At 40.0% G+C, this 25643-nt stretch overlaps 1 protein-coding gene across 1 annotated transcript in view; it reads left to right on the forward strand.

The window, feature by feature from the left end:
- The first annotated feature begins 3751 nt into the window (after positions 1–3751).
- Positions 3752–25643, forward strand: part of RBM26 (RNA binding motif protein 26) — a 54680-nt gene continuing 32788 nt past the window's right edge. The window contains exons 1-7 of the mRNA XM_084279100.1: positions 3752–4203; positions 17233–17351; positions 17900–18036; positions 18913–19001; positions 19554–19765; positions 21585–21845; positions 24402–24641. Coding sequence (XP_084135226.1) covers positions 4133–4203; positions 17233–17351; positions 17900–18036; positions 18913–19001; positions 19554–19765; positions 21585–21845; positions 24402–24641 — 1129 coding nt within the window. The 5' untranslated portion in view covers positions 3752–4132. The remainder of the gene's footprint in view (positions 4204–17232; positions 17352–17899; positions 18037–18912; positions 19002–19553; positions 19766–21584; positions 21846–24401; positions 24642–25643) is intronic.

A 25643-nucleotide genomic window follows, 5' to 3' on the forward strand; every position in this document is an offset into this window, starting at 1 on the left:
TGGGAGTTTCTACATATGAAAACATCTAACCTCTTTTGGTAAGTCAAAATGGCTGTTAGGAATCTGCAATTCTGATGCCTGAATAAATAAGGGAATTACATTGGTATTGCTTTATAAGCATATTTTTTAATATTTTAGGATTATTCATGTTAAAATACATTTTTTATAAATGTTAAGATACATTTTTATATTAATCCAGAGAATATATATCTCTATTTTCTCTTTTTGGTTTAGATTGCTTTTAGTTCTGATTGGATATTTGGTATGCATAGATCATATACATGATAGTGACTATCACTGTCATTTAGAATCAGGAACTGATTTTTCAAATGAAGTTGTTAAACTGTTGAAACCTAAGGAGAGTGTGCTTAATTCTTCTTTTGCTGCTTTCCATCTTCCTTGGTAAGTCCTTCAGGGCATTAATTCTACAGGTAGGGGTCAAATTTAGAGTATGTTTTATTTTCCCTTGGACAGTTCCCTTAGAACATTTATATTGAACAGGAGAAAGTTATTTGTCTCACGGAAATATGTCATCATAGAAGTTAATAATTACTTTGACCCTTTGCACGGATTCTCTATTATGCTGCATTAAATGAAACATGATCTACAGGAATATTTTTTTCAGTTAAAGTACTTATTTCACATATGACTAAAGTTTGATTTAGGTGCAGCATATTCCTTATTTTGTGTACTGTAATTAAGAGCCTAAAGATGTGTTTTAAATAGAAACCACCTTACATATAGAAGCCACTTTGTACTTCAGAGGAAATTGTTTCCTCAGATCTAATAAGCAGTTTTACTTTGTACTCCTCTAGTCCCTGACATGAACTGAAAATTGCCTCAAAGATGCTAGAGGACACGGCAGCAGCCACTTAATGAAGATGCAGGATGTAAATCTTTATACAGTTTTAAGACTTCCAGCCTGCAAACTCCAGAACTGGGAATGTCAGCAGCCGTTGTGTGCAAGTGTGTGTGTGTGTGTGTGTTTAAGTTATTCTAAGTATGGCCACGGAAGGGTGATAGTAGTGTACTTTTATCAACACAGCTGAAAACTTCCAACATCCTGCTGGTTTTGTCTGGGACAGAGTTAATTTCCTTACTAACCACTAGTGTGAGGACATGAAATAACAGCGTTGGTAACACAGGGACGCTTTTGTTACTGTTGAGATAACAGAGAGCCAAGGCCCTTTCTGCCTGTCACCCCACCCCACCAGTGAGTGCTGGGGAAGCACAAGGAGTCAGGAGGGCACACAACTGACCGGTGGGACATTCACAGTGTTACAGTGCAGCCCTGCTGTCCCGGGGATGGCTGAACACCTGCCTGCCCATGGGAAGTGGTGAAGGAATTCTTTGTCTTGCTTTTGCTGCGCGTGTGGCTCTTGCTTTACCTCTCGAGCTGCCCTTCGTGCAACCCATGGGTTGTCTCGCTTCTACTCTGCCGATTCTCACCCCATCCTGCTGTGGGGGAGCAAGGGAACAGCTGGGGGCTGCTCAGTTGCCAGCTGGGGTTAGACCACGACAGCCGTGCGTACCGGGCTTACCAAATGCATCAAGTGTCAGATCACAAATCTCACTTGCCTACAGCACTGGGCTTCTCAATGGCTGGAAAGCAGTTCAGAAGAGGAAATGTCCAACACAGAGAAGGTTCTTCCATGATTATATCCATGCAAGTTATGTGGGGAAGCCTCAGAGGCTGTGTTTTCTTGCTGGCTGTTGGAGATTCAAGGATCAAAGGTAGTTACAAAGATGAGAGAAGTGGACTGACACAGTGATTGCCTGATTTATTTCCAGTAGACGCTTTCTTTTGTAAAGGATTAAGGGCCAGGTTCAAGACCGCATTTAGATTCCTATCACAATGCCTAATTTTTATGTGACTGTCCCTGCAATGACCCCTCAGAATGCCCAGTGTAATGACCCTTTTTACATGTTCAGGGGGAGTCAACTTACAAGTTGGTGCCTGGGAGCCGAGGACTTTTCAGATGTCTACAGAAGAGTCTCCAGAGAATTTCCGGCTCTGATGATTTTCTGTCTGCTGACTGGACACGCTGTTCACCCTTCACTGTGCAAGGAAACCAAAGTATATCATGCAATTTGGAAGTCCTCCTTGAAATGCCACCAAGCTGGCAGTGTATTTGGTTGACTTGCTAGACTCTCTGGTTTTCAACCAACTTTCAAGGATGATAATCAAGCCATAAATAATCATGACAGCCATAGCCTCCTTCAGCTTTTAGCTGTCTCAGACATTGAATTTCTTGGAAGTGACTTAGCTGAAGTCATGTACTTCCTGGTGGCATGGAAAATTGTAAAAAGGGTCATTTGTTAATGATCTTTGTTATAATACAGATGTGGTTAAGTAAAGTTGAGCTTTTTCAAACAGACCTAAGTGCTAGGGATCTGTGGTGGGTTCCCATGGGCAGGATGAAGATGGTAGTGGATCCTGAAGGAGTTGTCCTGCCAATAGGACAGATGGGCATCCTGTCCAAACAGGTTTTCCTGCCTTTGCCCCCACTCTCTAAGGCTCCCTGTGCTGTTATCCTGACTCCATGTGATAAAGGTAGGATTTCAGGATGTTCACAAATTGATGGGTCAGCCAAGACCATGGGTGCTGTCTGATCTATATCAATTACCCTAAAGTTCCTCTCTACCTGTGGAAACCAGGGAGGCAGCTCAAGAGCCACTGACTCTGCCCCAAGAAAGGCGGAATAAACAATTTCCTTGAAACATTCACTGTTGTTCATGGACTGTTCAAAACGCCACACTCGGGAGCTCGGGTGAGATACTGGTCTTTCAGAAGCGTGCCAAATCACCTGAGATACATTCACTGTGGACATTTTTTCTTTCAGCACTTATTTACAGCAGCAGTGTACCTCAACTTCTAATGGGAAGGCCTGGCACTGGTGGGCACTGGTTTTTGGGGTGCCAGTCTTCGTGCCCCCACTGCTGTTCCTTCTGGGGGTGACCAGGAGTCATGTGGGCTCTGCTCCTGCCAGAGGCCGCCCCCCTGCACTGCAGTGCCTCATCCAATCCCATCCCATTCCATCCTGGCATCAGGAAGACACAGGATCCTGCTGCCAACTTCCATGTTTTCAGAGAAACAGCTTATTCTGATCTTATATATATTATAAATCATAGAATCACAGAATTGTAGGGGTTGGAAGGGACCTCAAGAGATCATGGGGTCCAGCCCCCCTGCCACAGCAGCTCCCTAGGACATATCACTCAGATAGGTGTCCAGGCGGGTCTTGAATATCTCCAGAGAAGGAGACTCCACCACCTCCCTGGGCAGCCTGTCCCAGGGCTCTGTCACCCTCACATAAATAAATAAATAAAATAAGGTTTTGGTTTGCTTTTTTTCCCCCTGTCACTGCAAACGTTCATGGGAGATCAGGGGGGAGGGGAGCACTCACTGTACCTCCCCTTCTGCTTCGCCAAGGCGCGCTTCCTCATTACAGCACTCTCTCGCTTACTCGGGAGGCCGGGGGAATCGCTCGCCCGCTACGGGGTGGGGACGGGGGCGGGGTGGGTGTGAGCGACCACAAGCGACTCCCACCCAACCCGCTCCCACACCAGCCACAGGCCCACCTCCGGCCCCCCTCCCGCCCTGCCCCAGCGGGGCAGGAGCCAGCCCCGCCTCCCAGCAACCCCCGCGCACCTCCCGTCCTCGCGAGGCCTCTTACTCTCGCGACATCGGGGCGCCGCCATCTTAGCCGCTCGCTCTCTCGCTCGGTCTGGCTCTGCGGCTGAGGAGAGAGGGGGGGGCGGTGCGGTGCGGTGCGTTTCGGAGCCGCGCTCAGGGCCCGCCGTTCGTCGGGCTCGTTGTCCACGCTGTCCCCTGCCCTCCGCTGAGGCGGGGGAGAACTGCGGAGCGGCTGGTCCGCGCTCCACGGGCAAGGAGCAGCGAGAGCGGGGCCCGCAGGGAACAGCCGCCGATCGGTTGGTTCCGCCCCCTTCGTGGCGCTGGGCCTCCGGCCTCTGCCAGGCGGCCTCTGCCGAACCGGGAGGCGACCGCGGCCTCGGCGGGTAGGGGGAGGCGCGGCGGGAGCCGGGGTGCCGGCCGGCGGGGCGGCGCGGACCCCGCCGCCGCTGCTGCTGCTGCTGCTGCCGGGGAGGCGGGGGGCCTGGGCCGCTCTGGATGGTGGTTAAAATGATCATAGAAAACTTCGAGGCGCTGAAATCCTGGCTCAGCAAAACCTTGGAGCCCATGTGAGTAACCGCGACCCTTCCTCTCTCTCTCTCTCTGTCTCATTCCCGCCCCCTCTAAAAAAAAAAAATCCCAACAAAAAACCCCTCAAAAACAAAAAAAACACCTTCCCTTGGAAAAAACGGGAATCCTCAGGGGAGGGAAACGCAGTGCTGGAGAGGGCCGTGAACGCATCCCGGGAGATGATGCCCTCCCAGCGTCCTTCTTCCCTGGCCGCCTTCAGTGGGGGCCCTATGCGGGGCTGCGTCGTTTCCCCGCTCTTCGGGCGCCGTCCTCTGCTAGGAGGTAGGACCGTCTTTCTCCGGAGGATGCAGCTTCCCCCCCTAGCGACCGCTCTCGTCTTTCCCTTTGTAGCCCAGGGTAAGCGGGAGATAATGTGTCTGCGTGTGCAGCTCGCTGTACCCTGTCCTCAGCCTCCGAGGAGGCCCGGTTAATAACCGCGGTCTGCCGCCCTGCCCTGTGACAGTCTCTGAGAGCGCTCAGGTGCCATTGGGATCTTTTCCGGGGTCCTGGGATCTTCCCAGTAGCGTTTTCCTTACGCTCATCGCACGTCGTTCTCTGTTGTTTTGAACGTTTGATGCTCCCTTGTTTTCCTCCCCCTGGAATAAAAAATGCATCAGTGGAACGCTTGGGAGTAGGAGCCCCAGAGAATAATTTCCCTGTTTGTGAAGACCGGCTTGGTCTCTAAGCATAACATTGGTGTGACTAATTGGGATTCTTCTGCAAATAGTCCATGTTGTCTCTGAAATGGTATTTTAGTGGAACAGAGACGTGAGCTTGGTTTTCAGGGTTTTGTCTTCTCAAAGTATGGTGCCTATAGATATTTTAGATTAAAGCATGCATTTGTCATTCTGAAACAGCATTTTATCATGCTTGAATTAAACTGCTAGAGCTTTATTTGAGTCAGTAGAACTAGAGGTTATGAATTCTGGTATTAACTTTTCTTCTGAGATGTTTGGCTGCTGGTGGTTTTACTCTGATGCTATTGAATGGGGAGGGGAAAAAAAGTCTGCTTCATGGCTTTTGTAGCCATTTTTAGGAGAGCATCACTTGTGTGTGATGGTTGCCTTTTTAATAGGGCCTAATACAAGCCACACTGAAATAGATGAGTCTTAAAGTTAATTTCAGTGGACTTTGAATTAGGCCTGCAACAAATTAGGCTGAATGCCTTATTTTAAAAGATTGACCCTTAAGACTGTGGTAGGACTTACCATTATTTGTAAAAAAAACCCCAAACAACCAAACCCAAACCCTACAAAGCCAAAAAGAAATCAACAACTACATCACCTTCTTGTAAAGGTGTAGTTTTGAGAGGTGAATTATTCTTTCTGTTGGGTGAGTGTAAGGTAAATATTAGAATAACAAAGCACTGTGGTAAGGTAATGTTAGAGTAACAGCTCGCTGTGCTCTGTGGTGATAGATCCAGCTAGTCCTTTGGTGTAGAATGCTCCCTGTTAGTCTCTGGATACTTCCTTGTGTGAATATTCTGTTAATGGCAATCAACAGTTTGTTACCAGTATTTGGAGCGTGCTGGTGAAGAGGTTTGGAACAGATGAGATTTAAATTTGGAAAATCCTGTAATTTCCAAAATGCATGTTGGTAGTTGGAAGCAGAAGATTAATATACACTGAACTTGTCAGTTGGTCAGCAGCTGGAGATTGGTATGTTAGCTTCAAACAGTTAAGGAGGAGCATTTTAAATGGAAGTCTGTTAGTGGCATTTACAGGAGGGTTCCAGTTGACTTCAGAATCCCTTGGTTGAGTGAATACATTAGGTTCTTTGGATTTTGCGCGTCTGTGTCCAACATTCATTTATACAGTTTTTCTTAAGAGTTCTCGAGTATTACACACCAGGAGCTGAAGTTTGACTTTACTGGTGAATAATAGACGTTTTCTATTCATAACATAAAAACTACCCAATGTTTGTCAGAGAGAATTTAGCTGGAGGTTAGCATGGTTCCTCAGTCTTTCTCCTCAAGCACCATTCATTTATGATGTGTGGTATCAACTGATATTCTGGTAACAAACTCAGGTTGTTCAGCGTTTCTCTGTTCATTTTAATATTGTACACTGATACCTGCTAGTGATCAGCAGCAGTTAAAGGGTGGAATCGTGATTTTCAGCTTTTGTGATCAGTGCTGTGTTCTGCTCTTTAGCACTGAAAAGGCCGGCATGTTTCTTTTAAATGTAGTGTGTGAGCAGTGCAAATGTGGTTTTTATGCTGGAGAGCTGTGTTGTGGGGTAGGGAATTGCTGACCTGGAGGGCGTTGAGTTCTCTGAATTCTTAGCTTTGGGAAGAAACAAGCCAGCAGTGGCCATTAAATTCAACTGTTACTCGTTTTTGTGCAGAACCTTATGCTACTCTAGTACACGTATGTATGAGGTACTTTGGGACAGGGTTTAGTAAGTAATATAGGTGGTAGGAGGATGGTTGGACTAGATGATCTTGGAGGTCTTTTCCAACCTTAATGATTATGTGATTCCAGGAAGTGTTGGAATTAATGGAGAAGTACTGTGTTTCCTAGTAGTCAAATACTCTTGGAGCTGCCTGTGATCTCGGCTACCTGAAACGTGGACCTATGGCTGTAGCTTCTGCTTGTATGAGAATTTTAGTGTGCAGTTACTTGTTGCTTTAACAGTAACTGCTGGTGGTGCAATGCTAGTACAAAGAAGCCCTAAGAGGTGGAGGTGTTACCATAGCCTGAAAATCATTTACTTTGTAATGAAACAAACATCCCAACTGTTTTTATCTCATGGCTCTTTCAGAATCCTTTTGTTGCAAGATGATCAGCGGAGTTTCCTAGACTAAGGCATGCATCACTGTATTAGACCATTAAGGAGGTGTTGTCTTGGTAGATTTAAGTGGAGAAGTGTATTAAAAAAGATGCATAAGTCTCTGTGGGCCTATTTTTATGTCCTAGCTGTCTAGAACTGAGCATGCTTTATTTTCCAAGTTGCCTGTTTCCAAGTAGCTAGAAGTTTTTAATCAGGATGTATGTAGATTGTTCTGAAGGCCCTTAACACCTGAGCTTCTGAAACATAATGTTTCAGAACTAGAGTATAGTAATATCTGCAATGGTAATTTCATTTTATCTTTGAACTATTTTAAAGCATTAGTAAAAATGCAAACTTATTGTAAAGAAGTAAGGGTGTTATGTATTTGCAAGGACTGGACATCGCTTGGTTGGTTGATTGCTTTCCTGTGGTGCCTCTGGGAGATGTAGTTCATAGACAAGAATGTTTGGAGGAAAGGGATGATGGAGGATTTAGGTTTTCAAATTTTTTATTCATTTGTGGTGTGGTGGTTGTTTTTTTGTGTTTTGGACTGCTGTAATGCCTTCGACAAAGCCTTGGTGATCCTCCATACAAACACTGTGTCTGAGTTTGGCCCTGTTGCAGTGAGGCAGAAGCTGCATGTGCTTCTATGCTGGAGCATTTACACAGTCCCCCTCTGCTCTAGTAACTTTATGCAGCTCTCCAAAGAGAGGCTGCTTTTGAGGTTTTGGAAATAAATCTTTGAGCAGCTGAATTTGGTGTACAGAGAATTAGTAAATATGCCCACAGAACCATTACGTACCATTAGGTGCATCTATGTGAATGTAGAACCAACATAAAGTGTGAAGAGTGGGGTTTTTGTGCAAGGGCTGCCATGTATTTGACTAGAACTCTCTTTGACTGTATCTTCTGTGTTCAACTCCAGCCAGTGCTGGCATGAAAGCATTTCTCAGCAGTTGTCTTTGTTGCTTGCAGGTAGCAGTGTGCTTCAGTTCTAGTGTTACATGCTTTTTCTTGACCTGTAAAGTGTTTGAAAATAATGTTAAAACTTGGAATATAGCCTGTCACTACTGCTATCTGTACCAACATGGTCTTCACTGAGGTGTATCTGTTGAGACGGATTTCTATTCTGCAAATGCATTCTAGATCCTGTATAAACTGCATATAATCCTTGCTGGAATATCAGGATCTGACTTGGCAGAGTTCCAACTAGGGTTGTCAGGTTGTGGTTGTTTTTGTGAGTGGTTTGGTTTTTGTTTTATATAGTTTGTTTGAATCTCTACCTGTGGAGGAGAAACAAATCCTCTTGTTCTAATGCTGTGCTCACCATTTTGAATTGAAAGACATTGTAATGTTCTCCCTCTTGCCCTATTTCTTTACTCTGGAAAATTTTCTTGTTTTTAATTACTTTGCGTAAAATAAATTTAATTAAAATCTTCCACTGGCCCACTGCATCTTACTTACAATTGATTCAGGCTTCTATATCCAATTTTCTCTACTTGCTGTATTTATATTCATGTACTAAATCAGACTTGCAAGGGAGATGAAAAAAAATACCAAAACCAGTGTTTATGTAGAATTTAGACGTGCCTCATTAAAATAAAAAGGGGTATTTTTGCATAGATTAATTCTGTAAGTGATCATAATATTAAGTACTTAAGTTAGAGGGAGTAAAATCCAAATGATTTAAAGAATATTTTGAGTATTTATCATTGGAATATTTTATGGCAAATACCATGCCCTGGTATTCAGTTATGCCTTCACTGTTCTGTTCTTGCTTGTCATGCTTTTCAACCTTTCTTTGTTAAAGCTCATCGTATTTTTGGCTGTTTTGATCTATTCTTAACTAACCTATTAAAAATTATCATCAGCTGGTTACTTAAGAAAGGTAGAGAATAAAAAAGGTTTGAGAATGGTATAAGGAATATGCTAATAAGATGAGGTACTGAAGGACTGGGAATGAAAGATTTGGGATTCCTTTCCACATACTTGTGGCATATCATCCTGTGGCAGACCAGGAGGGTTTCATTGTCACTTCCCATGAAACTTTCAAGGAAGTTTAGGAGGAATAGATGTTTCTTGTCATTTCACTTACTTAAGGTAAAGTTATTTAAGCTATTTATAACTGAGATAAATGAAGCATAAATCCACATCATCGGTACGTCCCACTTGTAACACTAGGATGTTACTCTTCTCCATCTGTTACAAAACTTGATGGTGTGTTCACCTGACTTGGGGAGAGCTGCTGTATTCAAGAAACAAGAGGTTCCTAACTTAGAGTGCTGGTACTGCTAAATTTCTGTGTAAACATACTGTGATAGAATTAAAATACTGATATTATAAGATGTTGCTGAAAGCAGAAATTAAAGAGGATAAAATTATTCTTGCTAGAGGAAATCTTTCTCATTCTTAGGCTGAACATCAGCAGCGAAATGGAACTTCTTGACTTCATCATAAGTCATAAACATGATAATTTTGCTTTTTGCATTGAATGTGTGTGGGACAGCTGGCAAGCTGACAGCTGTTCTGCCTCACGAGAGCTTTCTCAAATCTAGAGATGGCATTTTAAGCTGCTGGTTACTGGTTGCAGCTGCATGAACATGTCAGACCTGGGTATCATGATAATTTAGAGCTATTGTAGTGACATCAGTAACTTGCGTAACATCACTGGAGGCTGTTGCATTTCTCAGTGTATCTCTATTACTTTAAGTGCTGTTAAAGAGTTAATCAAAGTGAGCATTATAAGAGTGGTCCTTCTCACCTACAGCAGTGTCTCAAGATAAAAGTCAGATCTGGCTGAATGCATCTTATTAATTTTACTTATTGAACACTGTAGCTTTTTATAGATTTTAAATTTTTTTTAGTAGCACAGTAGATCAGTACAGCTACCTCAATTGGACTCGCTGCTTTTCCCAATATGCAGCGTATGATTTTCTGCATCCACGCAGCCCAGCAAATATGAGCATGTCTTTCAGCCTTCAAATATAACCATGTCTCCTTGGTTTATGTCAAGAACAAGCAGTATTGTAGAGAAGCATAAATATTAATCTTTAGGCAACAAAACTAGACCCCGAAAATTTCCTTGTAAGTTCCCAGGTTCAGAGTACAACAAATAAATAATGTGCACCTGCATGTGTTTTCCCTTACAGAAAGACCGTTCCCTGCCTGGAGGACTTCAGACATGCTTTTGTGGTTTCAGTGTACTGTGATAGTTTTAAATTTACCAAGAAACTTGTTTCAGGACTTGCAGCACCTTTTTGTCTCCACATTGACTTGAAAAAATGAAGAAAACTCCAAACAACAACAAAAACCCAACCCCTCATGTAGTTTCTTTTGCCATTTTAAAAATAGCAGGGTGTGTGCACTGCTGTGTCCAAAATGAAGTCTAGATGGAGGGCTCTGAAATAAAGTTTGAAATAAAGGCAGTGAAATAAATCAGAAATGGATGAGTAGTGTTTTTGTTACAAGGAAACTTTATGGAAGTTTTTTCTCTGTCCTCACTCCTCTCTCTCCACCGAGCACACTTTTTCCACTGCGTAACCCTGTTAGTTTTGTGAAAACTGTTGGATCACAGCTTGACAGCTTCATCATCATGGGAATTTATTTTTTTCCCAGATGGTTAAAAGGTCATGTACCCTGTAGTTAAACACTATTTATGTGTATCTCCTTTGGGAATTTGCATCTATTTGCCAGACGTTTTCACCAGAGGGTAGACCTTAGAGTGCCAGATTTTTTTCTTCGTAGAAAAGGCATGTAAAAAAGTATGAGTTAAGTTATATTGCAAAAAAAAAAAAAAAGCTGGAAAAAAGACAATTTTCCATGTAATGGTTGACTTATTGTCTAACAGTGGTAAAATTGAAGCAGCTGTTTGTTTTGCCATGCCAGTGAGAATTTTAGCAAAATAAAGAGTTAGTCTCTTGTTAAACTGATTTCCCTAGTGTGTCAGGACTGGATCAAATACTGTGGACACGACTTTTAAAAAGAAGAAATGCCTGGAAATAATTACACTTTTAAGGCACCAGTTCAAAGTGGCTACTTTCCTTGTTAAGAACTGACTTAAATGATGAATTACAGCATGAATAACTTCATAGCATTAGAGATGTGGGTTTTTCTGAGAGGAAAATATTTGGCTTTAGGTATTTCAGACCATTCTTCAGGCTAATTAGTTAATACTTTAAAAGGCTTCAGCTTGGTATATACATAGGTTACTTAGGAAATGTATCTTTACTTGTTCTGTGCTTTGTCATGTTGGAAAGCGTTATTCAAGGGAGTAAAGTAGGAAGCTATGTATGTATGTGGGTTTTTTTCATGTGTAGTCTTACTGACTTCACAGCTCTCGTTTTTGAGTCTGCTTGCCATTTTTTAATTCCTTGCATTTCTTTATTCTCTTGGTTTAAGAAGAATTTGACAGGTTTGAGATTATTTATTTATTTATGGGTTTGTTGGGTTTTTTTTCCCCTTTTGTTGGTGTGACTTGGTGGATGGTTTAGGCCCAAAATTTTTAGTTGGTAGTGAAATATTTAATCCAGCAGAGACTTTCAGATCTGCCTTCTCTTTTGAAACCTTTTACATTAAAAACACCCAAATAAACAGCATGTTTTGTCTTTCATTTTAATATGTATTTTTATATTGGTGCCTAAGCACATTCATAGGCACTAACCTAGCCAAGTGTGTTCTCAGGATAGCATATTCTAAGTTTGTGTTTATTCTCTCTGAAGGCTTGAGGGAAATTTACTGTATGCTTCTATTCAGTGTCTTTTAAAATGGTTCTTATGTAATATTAATGCACAAAGGTATTTTGCTGGTTTAGCTTATCTGCTGTGTTGAATTGCTTTTAGTTATTATGTCAAAGTCTTTCTAAGTCAGTATAAGCTCTGTTGTTATTAAGAGGTTTTATATGTACATTTTTTTTTTGCAAACAACTTTAATATATATTCCACATCCGTGGAATTTGTAAGTTAGGGCTGATGCCTGTAATGGCATGGTGATTATATAAAAAAATGTGTTTTCTCAGTATCTTATATTTTAAAATACGTAAATCTTAGTATTGGAAACCAATAGATAGAGTGGTGTTTAATAAATTGCAAAATATTAAAAAAAGACTTTACAGAGAAGTGAGTTGTCATCAGCCAAATTATTTTTCCCTTCTCAAGCAATCATCTTAAAAATATGTATATATTTAAGACTTAAATTTAATTCTAGCCACTTCATATTTCCTCTTCTGCTTTATTTCCTCTATTTGAAATGAGTGCAAAACCAGATGAGCTCAGAAACGAAGGGTTTTGAAAGAAGGATTTTGAACCCTTACGTGAGGTTTGTTGCAAGCAAGTTGTGAGGAAAATACTATAAAATTGAACAGAATACTTTATTGGGTGTTACTTTCCTCTTGGAAACTTTGCTCTGGTGGTTAGAGGTATCCAGATCATTCCTTGAAGAACACGTGGAGCTCTAGCAAGAGAATTCTTCCATCTGTGCTTCTGCACTAAATACTGTTTGATAAAGCAGGATTGCTAGAGCAATCTTCCTGTTGAAGCCAGGGCAATAGGCACTGCGTAGTCTGTTACAGGACAGACTCTGCCAAAAAAAAAAAAAGCATGACTAGAGGTAAAAGCATTTAGCATTAAGAGATAGGAACATACATTCAGAAGGTGGTTGAAAACACGAAAGAGACGAGGAGAAAATGATGTGATTACTGATGTCTATTAGTGCTGGCAGCATGTGCTTGCAAAAAGGTGAGGAGAACCATTCAAAGTTGAGAAATGTTGTTACGTGTTTAAATGTGTGTAACCATTTTTTCTAGTAGCTGTGTTTTAGTGTAAGCATGATGTCTAAATTTCTGTCACACTTTCAATGCACAGCTTCCATTTCTGATCAGTCTGTGATGTACCACACTATATTCAAGTTAAGCTAAGGATTCAAACCTGGTATCTAGCTGCTGAAAATCTGTACCATTCATTAAACAGTAGAATTGAAATGTAAAATTAATTTTAATTTTGAATGCAGCTTAGACTATTTGAAATGCATAGATGGTATTCACATTTTTCTTTCTGAATTGTTGATTAAGGAACTTGATGTGGGGGTGGTGAGGCCCTGGCACAGGTTGCCTAGAGAAGCTTTGGATGCCCCCTCCCTGGCAGTGTTGAAGGGCAGGTTGGATGGGGCTTTGGGCAACCTGGTGTAGTGGAGGGAGTCCCTGCCCATGACAGGGGAGTTGGAACTAGATTGTCTTTGAGGCCCCTTCCAACCCAAACCATTCTGTGATTCTATATATACACACTGTATGGTAAGTCCTTGTGCTACACTGTAATTTGCTGTGCATAGGTGCCTTTCCTGCCATGCAAGCGTAGCATACAGGACAGGTTTAGAGAAATTGATAAAGCTAGCTGAAAACAGGTGCAAAATTCATATATGCAGAAGAAAGATACAGCAAGCATAATGCAAATTATTCACACAGAAAGGCTGCTATTCTGTCAAACTAGGGAACGTAAGAACTGGTTTATTAGAAAAACTCAAGACTGCTACAATCTGAACCAGCACATTTTGACTAAACCGGAGGATGGAGAATTTATAGACAACACTTCAGACTTCAGTTTGAATGAAAAACTAGAAAGGAATTGCTTTTTAAAAAGCACCTCTCCCCCAAAGTCATTAACAATCACATCCAGAATCGTTAATACCTATAAAGAATAGAAAATTTCAGGCAGACCACCTGTACTCACAGTTCTGTAAAGTTTACATCTTTACTTCATGAGACGTTATTCCTCTCTTCCACCACTTCAGATTTCTAGCAATTTACTTGTAGCGTCATCTGAAAAAGAAAAAAGGGAAAGCATTTTGTAAGAGTCTGAAAAGCAGTAAAAGCTATAAACTTGTTAAATATGTCTAAAATACTAGCTACAGAAATGAGCATTGGCTTCACAGTAGTGTGGAGGAAACAGATCAGTTTTTTGTGGTTTTTATTTTTCAAGCTTTGAACAACAGATACAGAAGAGGAGACTTTTGGTTTAAGTCAGTACATAAAAGTGGAAGCCAGGCTTTGGCTGTGTACAGATCATTAGTAGTTTACTTCTAAAAAGCTAAAATAAATCACTTAAAATCATGCTGTCAATTTACAAAAAAACATTTTCGCCATCTCACTACACCACAAAATGCATCGAGCTCATTATTGCTTAATTAGAAGCAGTTTGAAGGAATTAATCTGTTAGTATTTCTTCTAAAAATAGCCAAGATAAGTACAGTTTTAGTTTGAAGGCATAGGATTTTTTCCTGTTCAGTACAGGGGAATTTCTACATGGACTTGTTGAATAACAGTGAAGTTTAGAATTATTATTTTGCGTTGTTCATATGTGGTAGTATCACGTGTGGAGTGGTAAATGTGACGACAGTGCCACAGGAGAAAGTGATTCTGTGTTTTGGAAATTAAAAGTACTTTTATGTACGTTTTTGTTGAGGATATTTTCTTGAGAATATCTTGGAGTTGGATGGATGGATTGAAATTCTCAGGTCATTCTGGGGTGGACAACTTTGCTAAGATTTCCAAAGCAGTCAAGGGGTGGGAGGAAAGCAGTGGTAGTTTGTTATTTTTAAATGAATTTTGCTTCTTTGGGCTTTGGGTTGGTTTGGGTTTTTTGTTTCTTCCTTACACCTTTTGGAGCCTCAGATAGCTTTTCACACAAAGGCATTTTAATTTTCTACCCTGCTCATGGGAGGAGAATTAAACTGAAAATGAGTTTGCTGTATGGTCACTTCTGTAGGAGCTGGAGAATTAAAAGTATATTGCAGTAGCTAACAGCAGTGGCTTTTTTGCCTCTGTTTCAGTTTTCACTAAATAATTTTGAGTCCGTAATTGAAATCAGTTGTAGCAGATTTTGAACAGTGACAGCTGACAGTTCTTATTACCAGATGAGAATCAAATATGTGGAAATTGAAATAAAGCAATTCAGCTTCTGATGTTTTATCTGAATTTGATGGAGAATAGAAAGGAGAAGTAAAGAATTGAAGGTTGTCATATGAAGTGTCCTGTCCTCTCCCCCCCAAAAATTGTTTTCCTGTTATGACTGTAGATAGATAAGAAGAGCACATTGATTTCCTGAAACATGATTCAGCTTGAAACTAGGAGAGGACTGAAAATTGTCTGTAGTGATGTTGAAGTTGCATTAAGGAACAGTAAAAAAAAAAATTACAATTAATCAATTTTTTTATTCCCCCTCGCCCCCCAGTAATTCAGGCATTGATAATAGATGAAATGCTGGTGTTAGGAGTTCCTGGGGGTTGTACTAGACAAGAACCCTTGCTGCAGCCTATGATGAACACTGTGGAACATTAAGCTTTCAGGTAACCCGTGGGGATGATGTGCTCAGGTCCCAGCAGCCCAGAAGAGACCATGCAGTCCTGCCTCTCTCACTGTAGGAGGTTGTTTATGTGCCCACTCCCAAGGTGACTTGGTGCTTGGACAGTGTTTTTTTAATTTCTGGGTGAAGAATTGTTAAATCTGCACAAGGGCAAACCAGATGTGATAGTTGAAGGACATTTCTGAAACATTTTCAATCGATATGTGGTCTGTTTTTCAGCTAACAGCCTGTATTTGCATTTTGTCAGTTTAGTGTGTGTGGGTTCTTCTGGAATGTAAACTGAATCTATGAATAATGCAGACCAATACAGAATACCGTGGCATGGCCCCCTAGCAGCTCAAGTTGCTTTTACAAGCATGGAATTCTGCTATTGCCTGCTTTCTAGAGGATGATGAGTTATGTTTGATGCTTTGACCTTTAACTTCAGAGCACTCTGTGCTGGGCCCAGGCTATCCAGAGGGTCTTCTGAGGATGGATGCCAACTGATGTGATTCCTTTACTTACTGGACATGTTTGCGTGGAGGATGTGACTTGCTGTGCAGCCTATAGCTTCTTTGGAGAGAGGAATTAGGTAGTGTGATATGGTAAAGGATTTGTTTTCTTCTGCACAGTGTTTAAATACGTGTCACCTAAATGGTCAACATCAGCTCACCTGGAGCATCTCCCCTACGAGAAAAGAGTGAATGAACTGGGGCTGTTCAGCCTTGAGAAAAGAAGACAAAGAGGGGATCTGATCAATGTCTATAAGTAACTGAAGTGTGGGAGACAAAGGGAAATGACCAGCCTCTTTTCAGTGCTCTGTGGAGACAGGACTAGGGGCAATGGCTTCAAGTTGGAGCATAGCAAGTTCCACACCAATATGCAGAAGAACTTTTTCACAGTGAGGGCGACAGAGCACTGGGACAGGCTGCCCAGGGAGGTGTGGAGTCTCCTCTGGAGATATTCAAGACCCGTCTGGATGCCTATCTGAGTGATATGTCCTAGGGAACCTGCTTTGGCAGGGGGGTTGGACCCGATGATCTCTTGAGGCCCCTTCCGACCCCTGTGATTCTGTGATCAGATTTATAAATAAGCTTTAGCATTGAAATGCCACTTCACTTAATGTGGAAGAGATTGGGAACTGCAGTTTCATTCTGTCACTGTGACTAATGGACTTCCAGGCTGGAACAGTATTTCTGTTTTACTTCCATTCAGTGCCACTCTGTGTCTCCAGTTGTGTTTTACTTCTCAGTTATTTTTGCTAGAGAGAATGTACAGTTTGGATGCATGAGTGCAGTTTACCCCTCTTGTAGTTCTTAAAGACGCTAGTATTAACTGATCATCACCCAGGCAAGCTTGCTGTCAGTATCACATTATGTGTGTGTGTGTGTTTTAAGTCCTATCTGGTATTGTGGGGTCTGAGGTCTGTCTTTGGTTTGTGCTAAATAATGGGATTTAAATGGTTTAAGAAAATGCTGCCGTTCTGCCTGACAAACCAGTCTGTTTCATTTGTTACTGGTTTTGAATGATGAAGTGTGAAATGTTTTCCTGTGGTATTCTTGCTTGCTTTGGGATGTTTTACTCTATAGCATCACTGCAAAGTTCATTGTAGTTTACTGTTCACGAAATATAATAAAATTTTATCAGTTATATTAAATAAGATTCGACTTAAGAGTAAGCTCTATATCCGTATTAAGTTTTTTTGTTGATGTGCTGAGATCATGAGCTTCTACCCTGAAGTGCCCCATACTTAATTTTAGATTGAATTTACATGTCTAAAACATCATCCCCTAAATTTCATTTTGTCTCTGTATGTCTAGGGAGATTTCTGTGACAGTATTGTACCAACACATATTCCTGAAGATGGAATGACTGATACATAGAAACCTCTGTAATTTAATTGCCTTTTTCTTTTAATTATTTGCAGATGTGATGCAGATCCATCTGCCCTAGCTAAATATGTTCTGGCCTTGGTAAAGAAGGATAAAAGTGAAAAGGAGCTGAAGGCATTGTGTGTTGATCAGCTGGATGTATTTCTTCAGAAAGGTATGGTCTTTGTGATAACAATTAAGCTTGAGTGAAAAGTCTGTCTTGTTTAATTCAAACAGTCTTTTACCATTGAATTGTGCATTTCTCTCCATATTAGCTTTGGTTCTTTGAAGTATGCCATTCAATTTTAATGTAGTAATTTGTTTCTAAAAAGAGGTGTATAACACAATATGCATATATTAGGTAAATGCTTTGTGTCTGTTGGTATTCCTGGAAGAAGAGTGCGGTTGTTAAGAGTTATTGCCAGAATTAGAAGTTTTGGTGCTCTGCATATATTCCAGAAATATTTTTACAGGTGTTTAAGACACATTAAATTATTAAATTGTTCTAAACCTTTATGAAATATGATCGCTGTTTCTTGACTCTATAAATGTCTTTTTAAAATACAAAATTTGCAACAGAATATTTAAAAATAATGCATTTCATTGTTTTATCATTTTGGTGAATGGTGATTGCCCACCCTAACCCTCCCAAGGTATTTATTTTTAAACCAAATGTTAACGGAAGTTTTGGCTAATGGATATTTATACATTCTTTGGTTTTAGAAACTCAGATATTCGTGGAAAAACTGTTTGATGCTGTGAATACAAAAAGCTATCTACCTCCACCAGAACAGCCATCATCAGGAAGCTTGAAAGTAGAATTTTTTCAGCACCAAGAAAAAGAGACAAAAAAAGAAGAGGTAGGTGTTGAATATTTTAAATTCATGTCTTTTTTTTTTTTCCTCATTCTTGTAGTTTACTTAAGTGGCTCAGCTTTGTGTCTATTACCCAAACTCATACTAATTATATGTCACAAGATTTGTGCTTATGTTGAGTACTGTTGCATCATTTTCCTAAACCTAAGTGGGGTTTTCAAAGGTAAACTGAAGGCGTTCTGACTAGGCAAATGTAAATAAAAGTACTTAGTGGTATAGGAGTTGCTATTCAACCTACATTAGTTCTTTAGTCAGGATTGCTGTTGTAGTTATGCTGCCCTTTAATTCAGCATAAACCCAGACTTGCTGTTCCAAATGGCAGTTCTCATTCCTCCAGCTGCTTGATCCACATAAAGTCCTTTTTTCAACACAAGTGTTGATGTTGGGTTTTTGAGGCAGAAGAGTAGGTTTTGTTCTTTTTCGACAGCAGCCTTGGTTTGGCTGCATGAAGGTGTTTAACCATGATCTGAAGCAACTAACCTGCTGCTGAAGAAAATGCCTTACTGTGTCAGTTGTTGAATATTCATGTCTCTCTCAATCTGTCACCATGCCTTAGTATGGATTTTTGTTGACCTGCAGCAAACGTGGATGTGTATTCTGTGTAGCACAGCAGGAATTGCTTTGTCTGCTTTATTTTCTTTCCACCCCTGCTTTGAATATTCCTAGAAATAGAAATCAAATGTGATTCTCTTAATTGCATTAGATGCAAAAATGTTGTCTGCCTTCAGTGTTACTGCTGTCTTTTCTCAGAATTTTGGGTTTGGTTTTTTTTTTTGGGGGGGGGGGGTTGTGTGTTATTTGTTTGTGAGGAAGTCTCCATGTGGGTAGTGTTTTGATCTAATGTGTGTACTGTAAATACAGATAGTGAAAGAGGAAGAGCGTGAGAAAAAGTTCTCTCGAAGATTAAATCACAGCCCTCCCCAGTCAAGCTCTCGCTACAGAGATACCAGGTAATAAATTTTGCCTAACCTCTTGCACTGTTTCAGTCATCAGATGGATTTGGATTTTGTGGTTTTACTAAATTCAATATTTTATTTCTGTATGGTCACCTAAGAAGCCTAAAACTAAGACTTCTATGCATGTGAAGTTAAATGGCAGCTATATAAATGACAATGTAAACTGTTTGAGTTGTGCACAATTACCCTGTTTGAACTTTATGATTCGCTTTTAGATTTATGGATTATAACACTTTCTCTGCTCAGTATTGGGATTGAATTGTGACAGTTTTAATTTAGAAGGCTTTTCTTCAGTAACTCTTACCTTTTTTGGCACTTCCAGCTTGGGAGGGGTGCAGTGGTTGGCAGAAACAGAATTTTACGTATCATTTAACAACTTATGGTAAAAGTAAAATGAGTAAGTCAAGTAAGAGTTTTAAAAGTGTCCCGATAAGAAAAGAAGGGCCACAGTTAGATTCCATATGTAGCTTTTTCTGTCATTTTTCACTGATGTTTCTCAAGGTTTTTAATGGTAGTTACAGTTTTGAATTACGGCTTCATTTTTAGAAGCCGGGATGAAAGGAAGAAGGATGAACGTTCTCGGAAGAGAGATTATGATCGAAATCCTCCCAGAAGAGATTCCTATAGGGATCGATACAACAGAAGAAGGGGGAGGAGTCGGAGCTACAGTAGGAGTCGAAGTAGAAGTTGGAGCAAAGAGAGATTGCGGGACCGGGATCGAGACCGGAGCAGAAGCCGGAGCAGAACACGAAGCAGAGGTACCAACAGTTGGTCTCTAAAATACGGTGAATGTTGCCTACAAAATTTAGATATTTAATTTAAACACTATGTGAACGATGTAGTAAAATTTCCTCTATTGTTCCTGTTTCTTTGTTCAACTCTAGCTTGGCTTTCTGTGGAAATAGGGTTTATGTGACTGTGTGTTCAGTGCTTGTTTTCCTCTCCCTCTGTTCTTCTCTAATATCTTTGACTGTGTTGGTCACTTGCAAGCAGTATTGTAAGAGAGGCAGAAAAATCCTAGTCAGTTGCCTTTCACTAAGCTTTAGGAAACAGAGACTCTGGTTTGGGAACATCTAGAAATTAATACCCATCTAGGGAGGGTATCCATGGAAATAGAACTGGCAGAAATTACCTGTTTGACTGTAAATGACTTGTCAAGCAGAACAGTACAGCTCTGTTCTTTTTGTGGTGTCCCCTTCTTGGTGTCATAGGGAGGGGCTGAAATTACTATGGTAAATATTTACATTTGCAGGCATATCTGTAGGACTTCAGGCTTCAGTGCATTAGCTTTTTGAATTAAGCTTCTTTAAAAACAAAGTTGTTTATTCAGCTGAAAAGAATGCTTTCTACCCCAATGTTGTAACTGATAAATTGGAAAAGAGCATTTTATATCTTGAGTCTTAAACTGTGTAGAGGTAAAAATAGTCTTGTTTAAGTCTTCTGTGCATTTCTGTAGAATAGGCTTCAGTAACTCAGCCTTGAAAGTAGGAATGCAGAGTTCCTGAAAATGTGAGTGGATGTTTTCCAAAAAATCCTAATGAACAAGCAAGTTAAATAGCATGCAGCAATTTAACTAAAAGATTGCAATGTGATTAAATCTTAATTTAAGGATTATTTTACATAAATTGCGATGGTAATATCTTACAGACAGTATCTTAGAGTGAAAGCTTTGTTTCTTTTTCTAAGCATATTAAGAAAAGCCTGTTTTATCCACAGTTTTACCTGCCATTTTAAACACATGCTTATTAATATCCCTTTAATGTAGGGTTATTCAAGCCTACCAATTTAGCTCATGACAATGCTTTTCTGTCTTAATCTGGAAACTTACTGTGCATTTAACGTTAATATTAGAAAATTCAGAGAATAGTTTGTATGTATTCAGAATAAAAGGTCATGTTGCTGCTATATCTGTCCAGGAGTGTTTTGCACCTGTCAAGCACTATTATTTCTCCAGTCAAACCTTTGCACGCAATAAATATATGCGTTTGAATGCAGCTAAAGTGAAGATGAACAGCATGGAGATACAACAGTAACAGTGCATCGAAACATTTAAGATGTGTAACTTCATAGTTACCTTTTTCTTGCCCATTGCTTCTCTTTGTTCAGAATAACTTTCTATCTGAAGTTCTCAGAGTATATGCATCGCTACAGAAGATTTACTCTGCTTGAAGTGAAATAAGGTTTCTGCTTTACTATAGCTGTTCCTAAAATAACACAGTGGCAGACAATGTGCTTGTAAGATTTTTATTTTTCTGATTAAGCCTTTGGAATGTAGAATCAATAGTTCAAGTTGGAAGAGACCTCTGTAGGTCATGTAGTCCTCAAAGCAGATAAACTGGAGCAGGTTGCTGAGGACCATATCCAGTTGGGTTATTTCTAACTCCAGAGTTGGAGATTCTACAGGCCCTGGGGCAACCTGTTGAACATTTCAATTATTATTTTTATATTTTGAGTTGAATTGATGTGGAATGAAAATACCTAAACTGGTTAGTGGCAGCTTCTCGTAAAAATCTGCAGAACGAATCATCTATTACAACTATTTTTTTTTTCTGTTTTTTTTTTCTTTTCCTAATGCAGAAAGGGATTTGGGGAAGCCAAAGTATGATATGGACAGGACGGATCCATTAGAGAACAATTATACTCCAGTTTCTTCTGTGACAAATATTTCCTCCGGCCACTACCCTGTCCCTACACTGAGCAGCACTATTACTGTTATTGCTCCTGCTCATCATGGAAATAACACTACTGAAAGCTGGTCGGAGTTCCATGAAGAGCAGCTGGACCACAACTCCTATGGAAGACCTCCGCTGCCAAAGAAACGCTGTAGGGATTATGATGGTAAGTCTGGTTTTGGGGTTTTGTTTAATTGCTCCTAGCAATTGGCCCCGTTCTGAAAAGGTTGAGATTATTTTTCTTTTTTTCCTCATCTGCTCTAATACTATGTTGGGGTTTTTTTCTACTACACAATTCTTGAATCCAAATTTTATCCCACTTTTTATTAACATAGCTTTTAGCCAGCTTGCTTTCTTTAGTGCTTGCATAGATTTTTGAGTTATTAGAATTATTTTATGTAGATAAAACCCAGTATATTTATATTAAGAAGTTATTTTTAAAAAATGCAATTTTACTCAGGTTTTCTCTTATGTCGTGTTCAAGCCAAATACCATATTTGATGGTTTTAACCATGATTAGCACCTTATTGACATGATTTTTGTTTTTTAATTCCATCCTAAGATATAAATTTTAACTAGAAAGGTCCAGAGCTGCAGCTTTTCTGGCTCACATTAACTCATTTTTTCCATGTAGGTGTTTCTTAGAATTGGGTAGCTTTTTGTACTTATCTGTATCTTAAGCTATCACTTGGAATGTCTAGTGCCAAAAGCCACACAAGAGGCTGCTGCAGTTGGCAGTGACTTGGCTAAATTCATCCAGTTAACCTGTTAGAAGGAAACTTGGGAATTTCTGAGCTAAAGTTTTTTCTGAGGATATTTTTTGTTGTAAACCACAATGATGAGTTTAAGATCTAGGCCAGTTTACATTCAGAACTCTGTGATTAGAACAGAATTTGGTTTTAAGTGAAGAAAATGGGAGACTGAACTCTCAAGCATTGGCAGAGTCCTACTTGTGAAGAGTAGCTTTGCCAGTGTGTGTCACAGTGATACCATGGAGCCAGTAGCGTTGTGAAAGTGTAGTTTTGTTCTGAGATTTTCTTGTAATGCAGGCTGAGCTGCAGAACGTTGTGTCATGGTCTCCCAGCTCTACAGGTTTTTTAGAAAGGAACAGAATGTGCAGGCTAATACCCTTTTGAAACAACATCTTCAGACAGCACACTGGGGCTTTGTACCTTTAACAGTCTGTCTTCTATAGCAGCTTATTAATTCCAGTTTCTGAGTATGAAGCAAGTGGTTATGTACTGGAAAACTGTGATAAGAGTCCTCAGTTTTTTACTGTGTGTCTTGTTGTCCGTCATCTCATCCCGTCCTGTGTGCATGTGTCCCAGCCTTTTCTGACTGTTACTAAAATTTCTTTTCTATTTTCTTTTCTCATAGCCGTTTGTCTTGTAGATTTATAAACTCACCTCTCTCTCTTCATTGGCTAGCTGGTTCCAGCTAACCACTCTTCCTATCTGTGCTTGCGTATTTTCTACTTTACCCTCAGCAGAATTTGTATTTTTCCTTAATGTTTCAGTTTATATGTTCTATAACTCTTCCTGAAGATGAGGTAGTACTGGCAGCTTTTCAGCATCATGTTTTGAGGAAGTGGGTGGTCAGCTTTCTTCCTGTTTCACCAGAAGATGTTTTCAACTGTTCCCCCATATTGCATTGTTTTGCTTGTTTGTTTGCTGTTGCTAAACAGATAATCACAGCTTTAAAAGTTACCTAGCCCAACCTCTGTGCGATGAGCATGGACATCTACAACTAGATCAGGTTGCTCAGAGCCCTGTCTAACCTGACCTTTATTGTTACCAAGGATGAGGCATCTACCACACCTCTGGGCAACCTGTTCTAGTGTTTCACTGCTCTCATGGTAAAAAATTTCCTTGCATCTAGTCTGAATCTACACTTTTTCAGTTTGACCAGTACCCCTTGGCCTATCACAACAGATACTACTAAAAAGTTTGTCCCCATCTTTCTTTTAAGCCCCCTTTAAGGACTGGAAAGCTGCAGTAAATTTTCTTTGGAGCCTTCTCTTCTTCAAGCTGAAAAAGCCCAACTCTCTCAGCTTGTCTTCATAGGAGATCATCTCATCATCTTTGTGGCCCTCCTTTAGACTCACTCCAGTGTTCTACTTTGCCTGTAAAAGAAGTGACTGCACATTAATTTTCATTTATATGTGTGTATTGCATATTTACATATGCATGTGTGTATGTATATGTAAAACAAATACGTAAATAACAGAAGGTTTTGCTCTTACATAATCATATTAAACTAGTAAAATAGTCTTAGTTCTTCTTGAAATAAATGTAAAAGAGAAAAAAGCACCAGAGTGCATCTTCTCATGTTGGAATTTTCTACTACTAAATTACAACTTTAATAAGGATTTCTCAATCCTAATATCTGCACTTTTTACTTAGAAACACTGTGGTTTTGATAATGCAGTGACACCTAGATTTCATTCTTTCAGTTTTTTTACAGTTCAATGCAGAGTTAATTGTTGAAGAAAAGTCTGACTCCTACATTTACTCTGCTAGAATGTTGCTGCAATCCTCCTGTGTGCCGACTGTTCTACAGCCAATTTAATTTTCTTAATATAAATTTCTGCTTATTATGTGAAGCTCCTAATTTGCAAATTGCTGAATTTCACATATGATATGTCATATATACTCTGACTCAGACTGCAGCTGTGAAATACTAAACAATAACAACAATTCTGTATTTTTTTTTAATGTTTCAGAAAAGGGTTTCTGTATGAGAGGAGACATGTGCCCTTTTGATCATGGCAGCGATCCAGTAGTGGTAGAGGATGTGAATCTTCCTGGCATTCTGCCTTTTCCAGCACAACCCCCTGTTGTCGAAGGACCACCTCCTCCTGGACTTCCTCCCCCTCCACCAATTCTGAGTCCTCCTCCTGTTAACCTTAGACCCCCGGTACCACCACCAGGCCCCTTACCACCTAGCCTTCCACCTGTAACAGGTAATGAAAGATTAAACAACCTTTTTTTAGTAGGAAAGCCTGGATGTTGTTTGGGTTGCGTGCAGTGCAAAAAGCTGTCGTAAGAATGCCAGCTACGTTTTAGAAAGCTGTACTGTGCCATAGCTTATCCCCATATACCTGAGTTTCATGCAGAATTGATTGTTGTAAAATTTGCATGTTAAATGTGAGTCTCAATTATGGAGTAATATTATAATGGTGTTTAAGCAACAGCACAGCACGGCTTTTTTTACTTTTCCAAAAACTGACTACTTGAAGAGAAGGGAGAATCCTGGAAACAACAGATAGTTGTTATTTCAACTGTAATACTTAAATTGAAGAGAATTTGTGACCACGTCAAATTTACACCTGAAAATAAGTGATTTGTGATTAAATTTGAAACTAAACTTGTAATTAAGAAAGAAAATTACCCAGCTAGTTTACTCTTACATTAGGCAGTACTTTGGCTCAAGCACTGAAAAGTGCATGAGGAGCTGTGTGCCTGCCTGCCTGTCATTTATAAAATAGCTGTTTAGTATTCCATTCCCTTGTGTGGTTTAAAAACTGTTGTGTTATTTTTATGGGATTATTTATTTCCCTTTTTTTATTAACTTAGATGTTCCACTCGGTAAAGTTGTTCCAGAATAATTGGTATTCAATATTGCTGAAAATTTCTTCAACTCTTTTCATTTCTGGTTGATAGTATAGTTAAGTAAAAACTGAATCTATTCATTTCACTTGGTATAGAGAGTAACTGTATTGCTGGGGTGATCCATTCGGCCTTGTATGCTATTTCCAGATCTCTATGTGAAGTGCATATATGAGACCAGCTTTGAAAATGTTATGTTACTTGTGGTAAAAAAAGAAGTGTCAAACCAACCAAACACCCCCACCCCGTTGGGTTCCAGAAGGGTTCTTTTCCTTTTTTTTTTTACCAGTTGTGGGTTTCTTCTTGGGTGTTTGGAAAGATAATTTCAGTCAGATTAATAATTATCATAGAATGTC

This window comes from Gallinula chloropus (genome assembly GCF_964237585.1).
Source record: "Gallinula chloropus genome assembly, chromosome: 1".
In the NCBI taxonomy this organism is placed as follows: Eukaryota; Metazoa; Chordata; class Aves; order Gruiformes; family Rallidae; genus Gallinula; species Gallinula chloropus.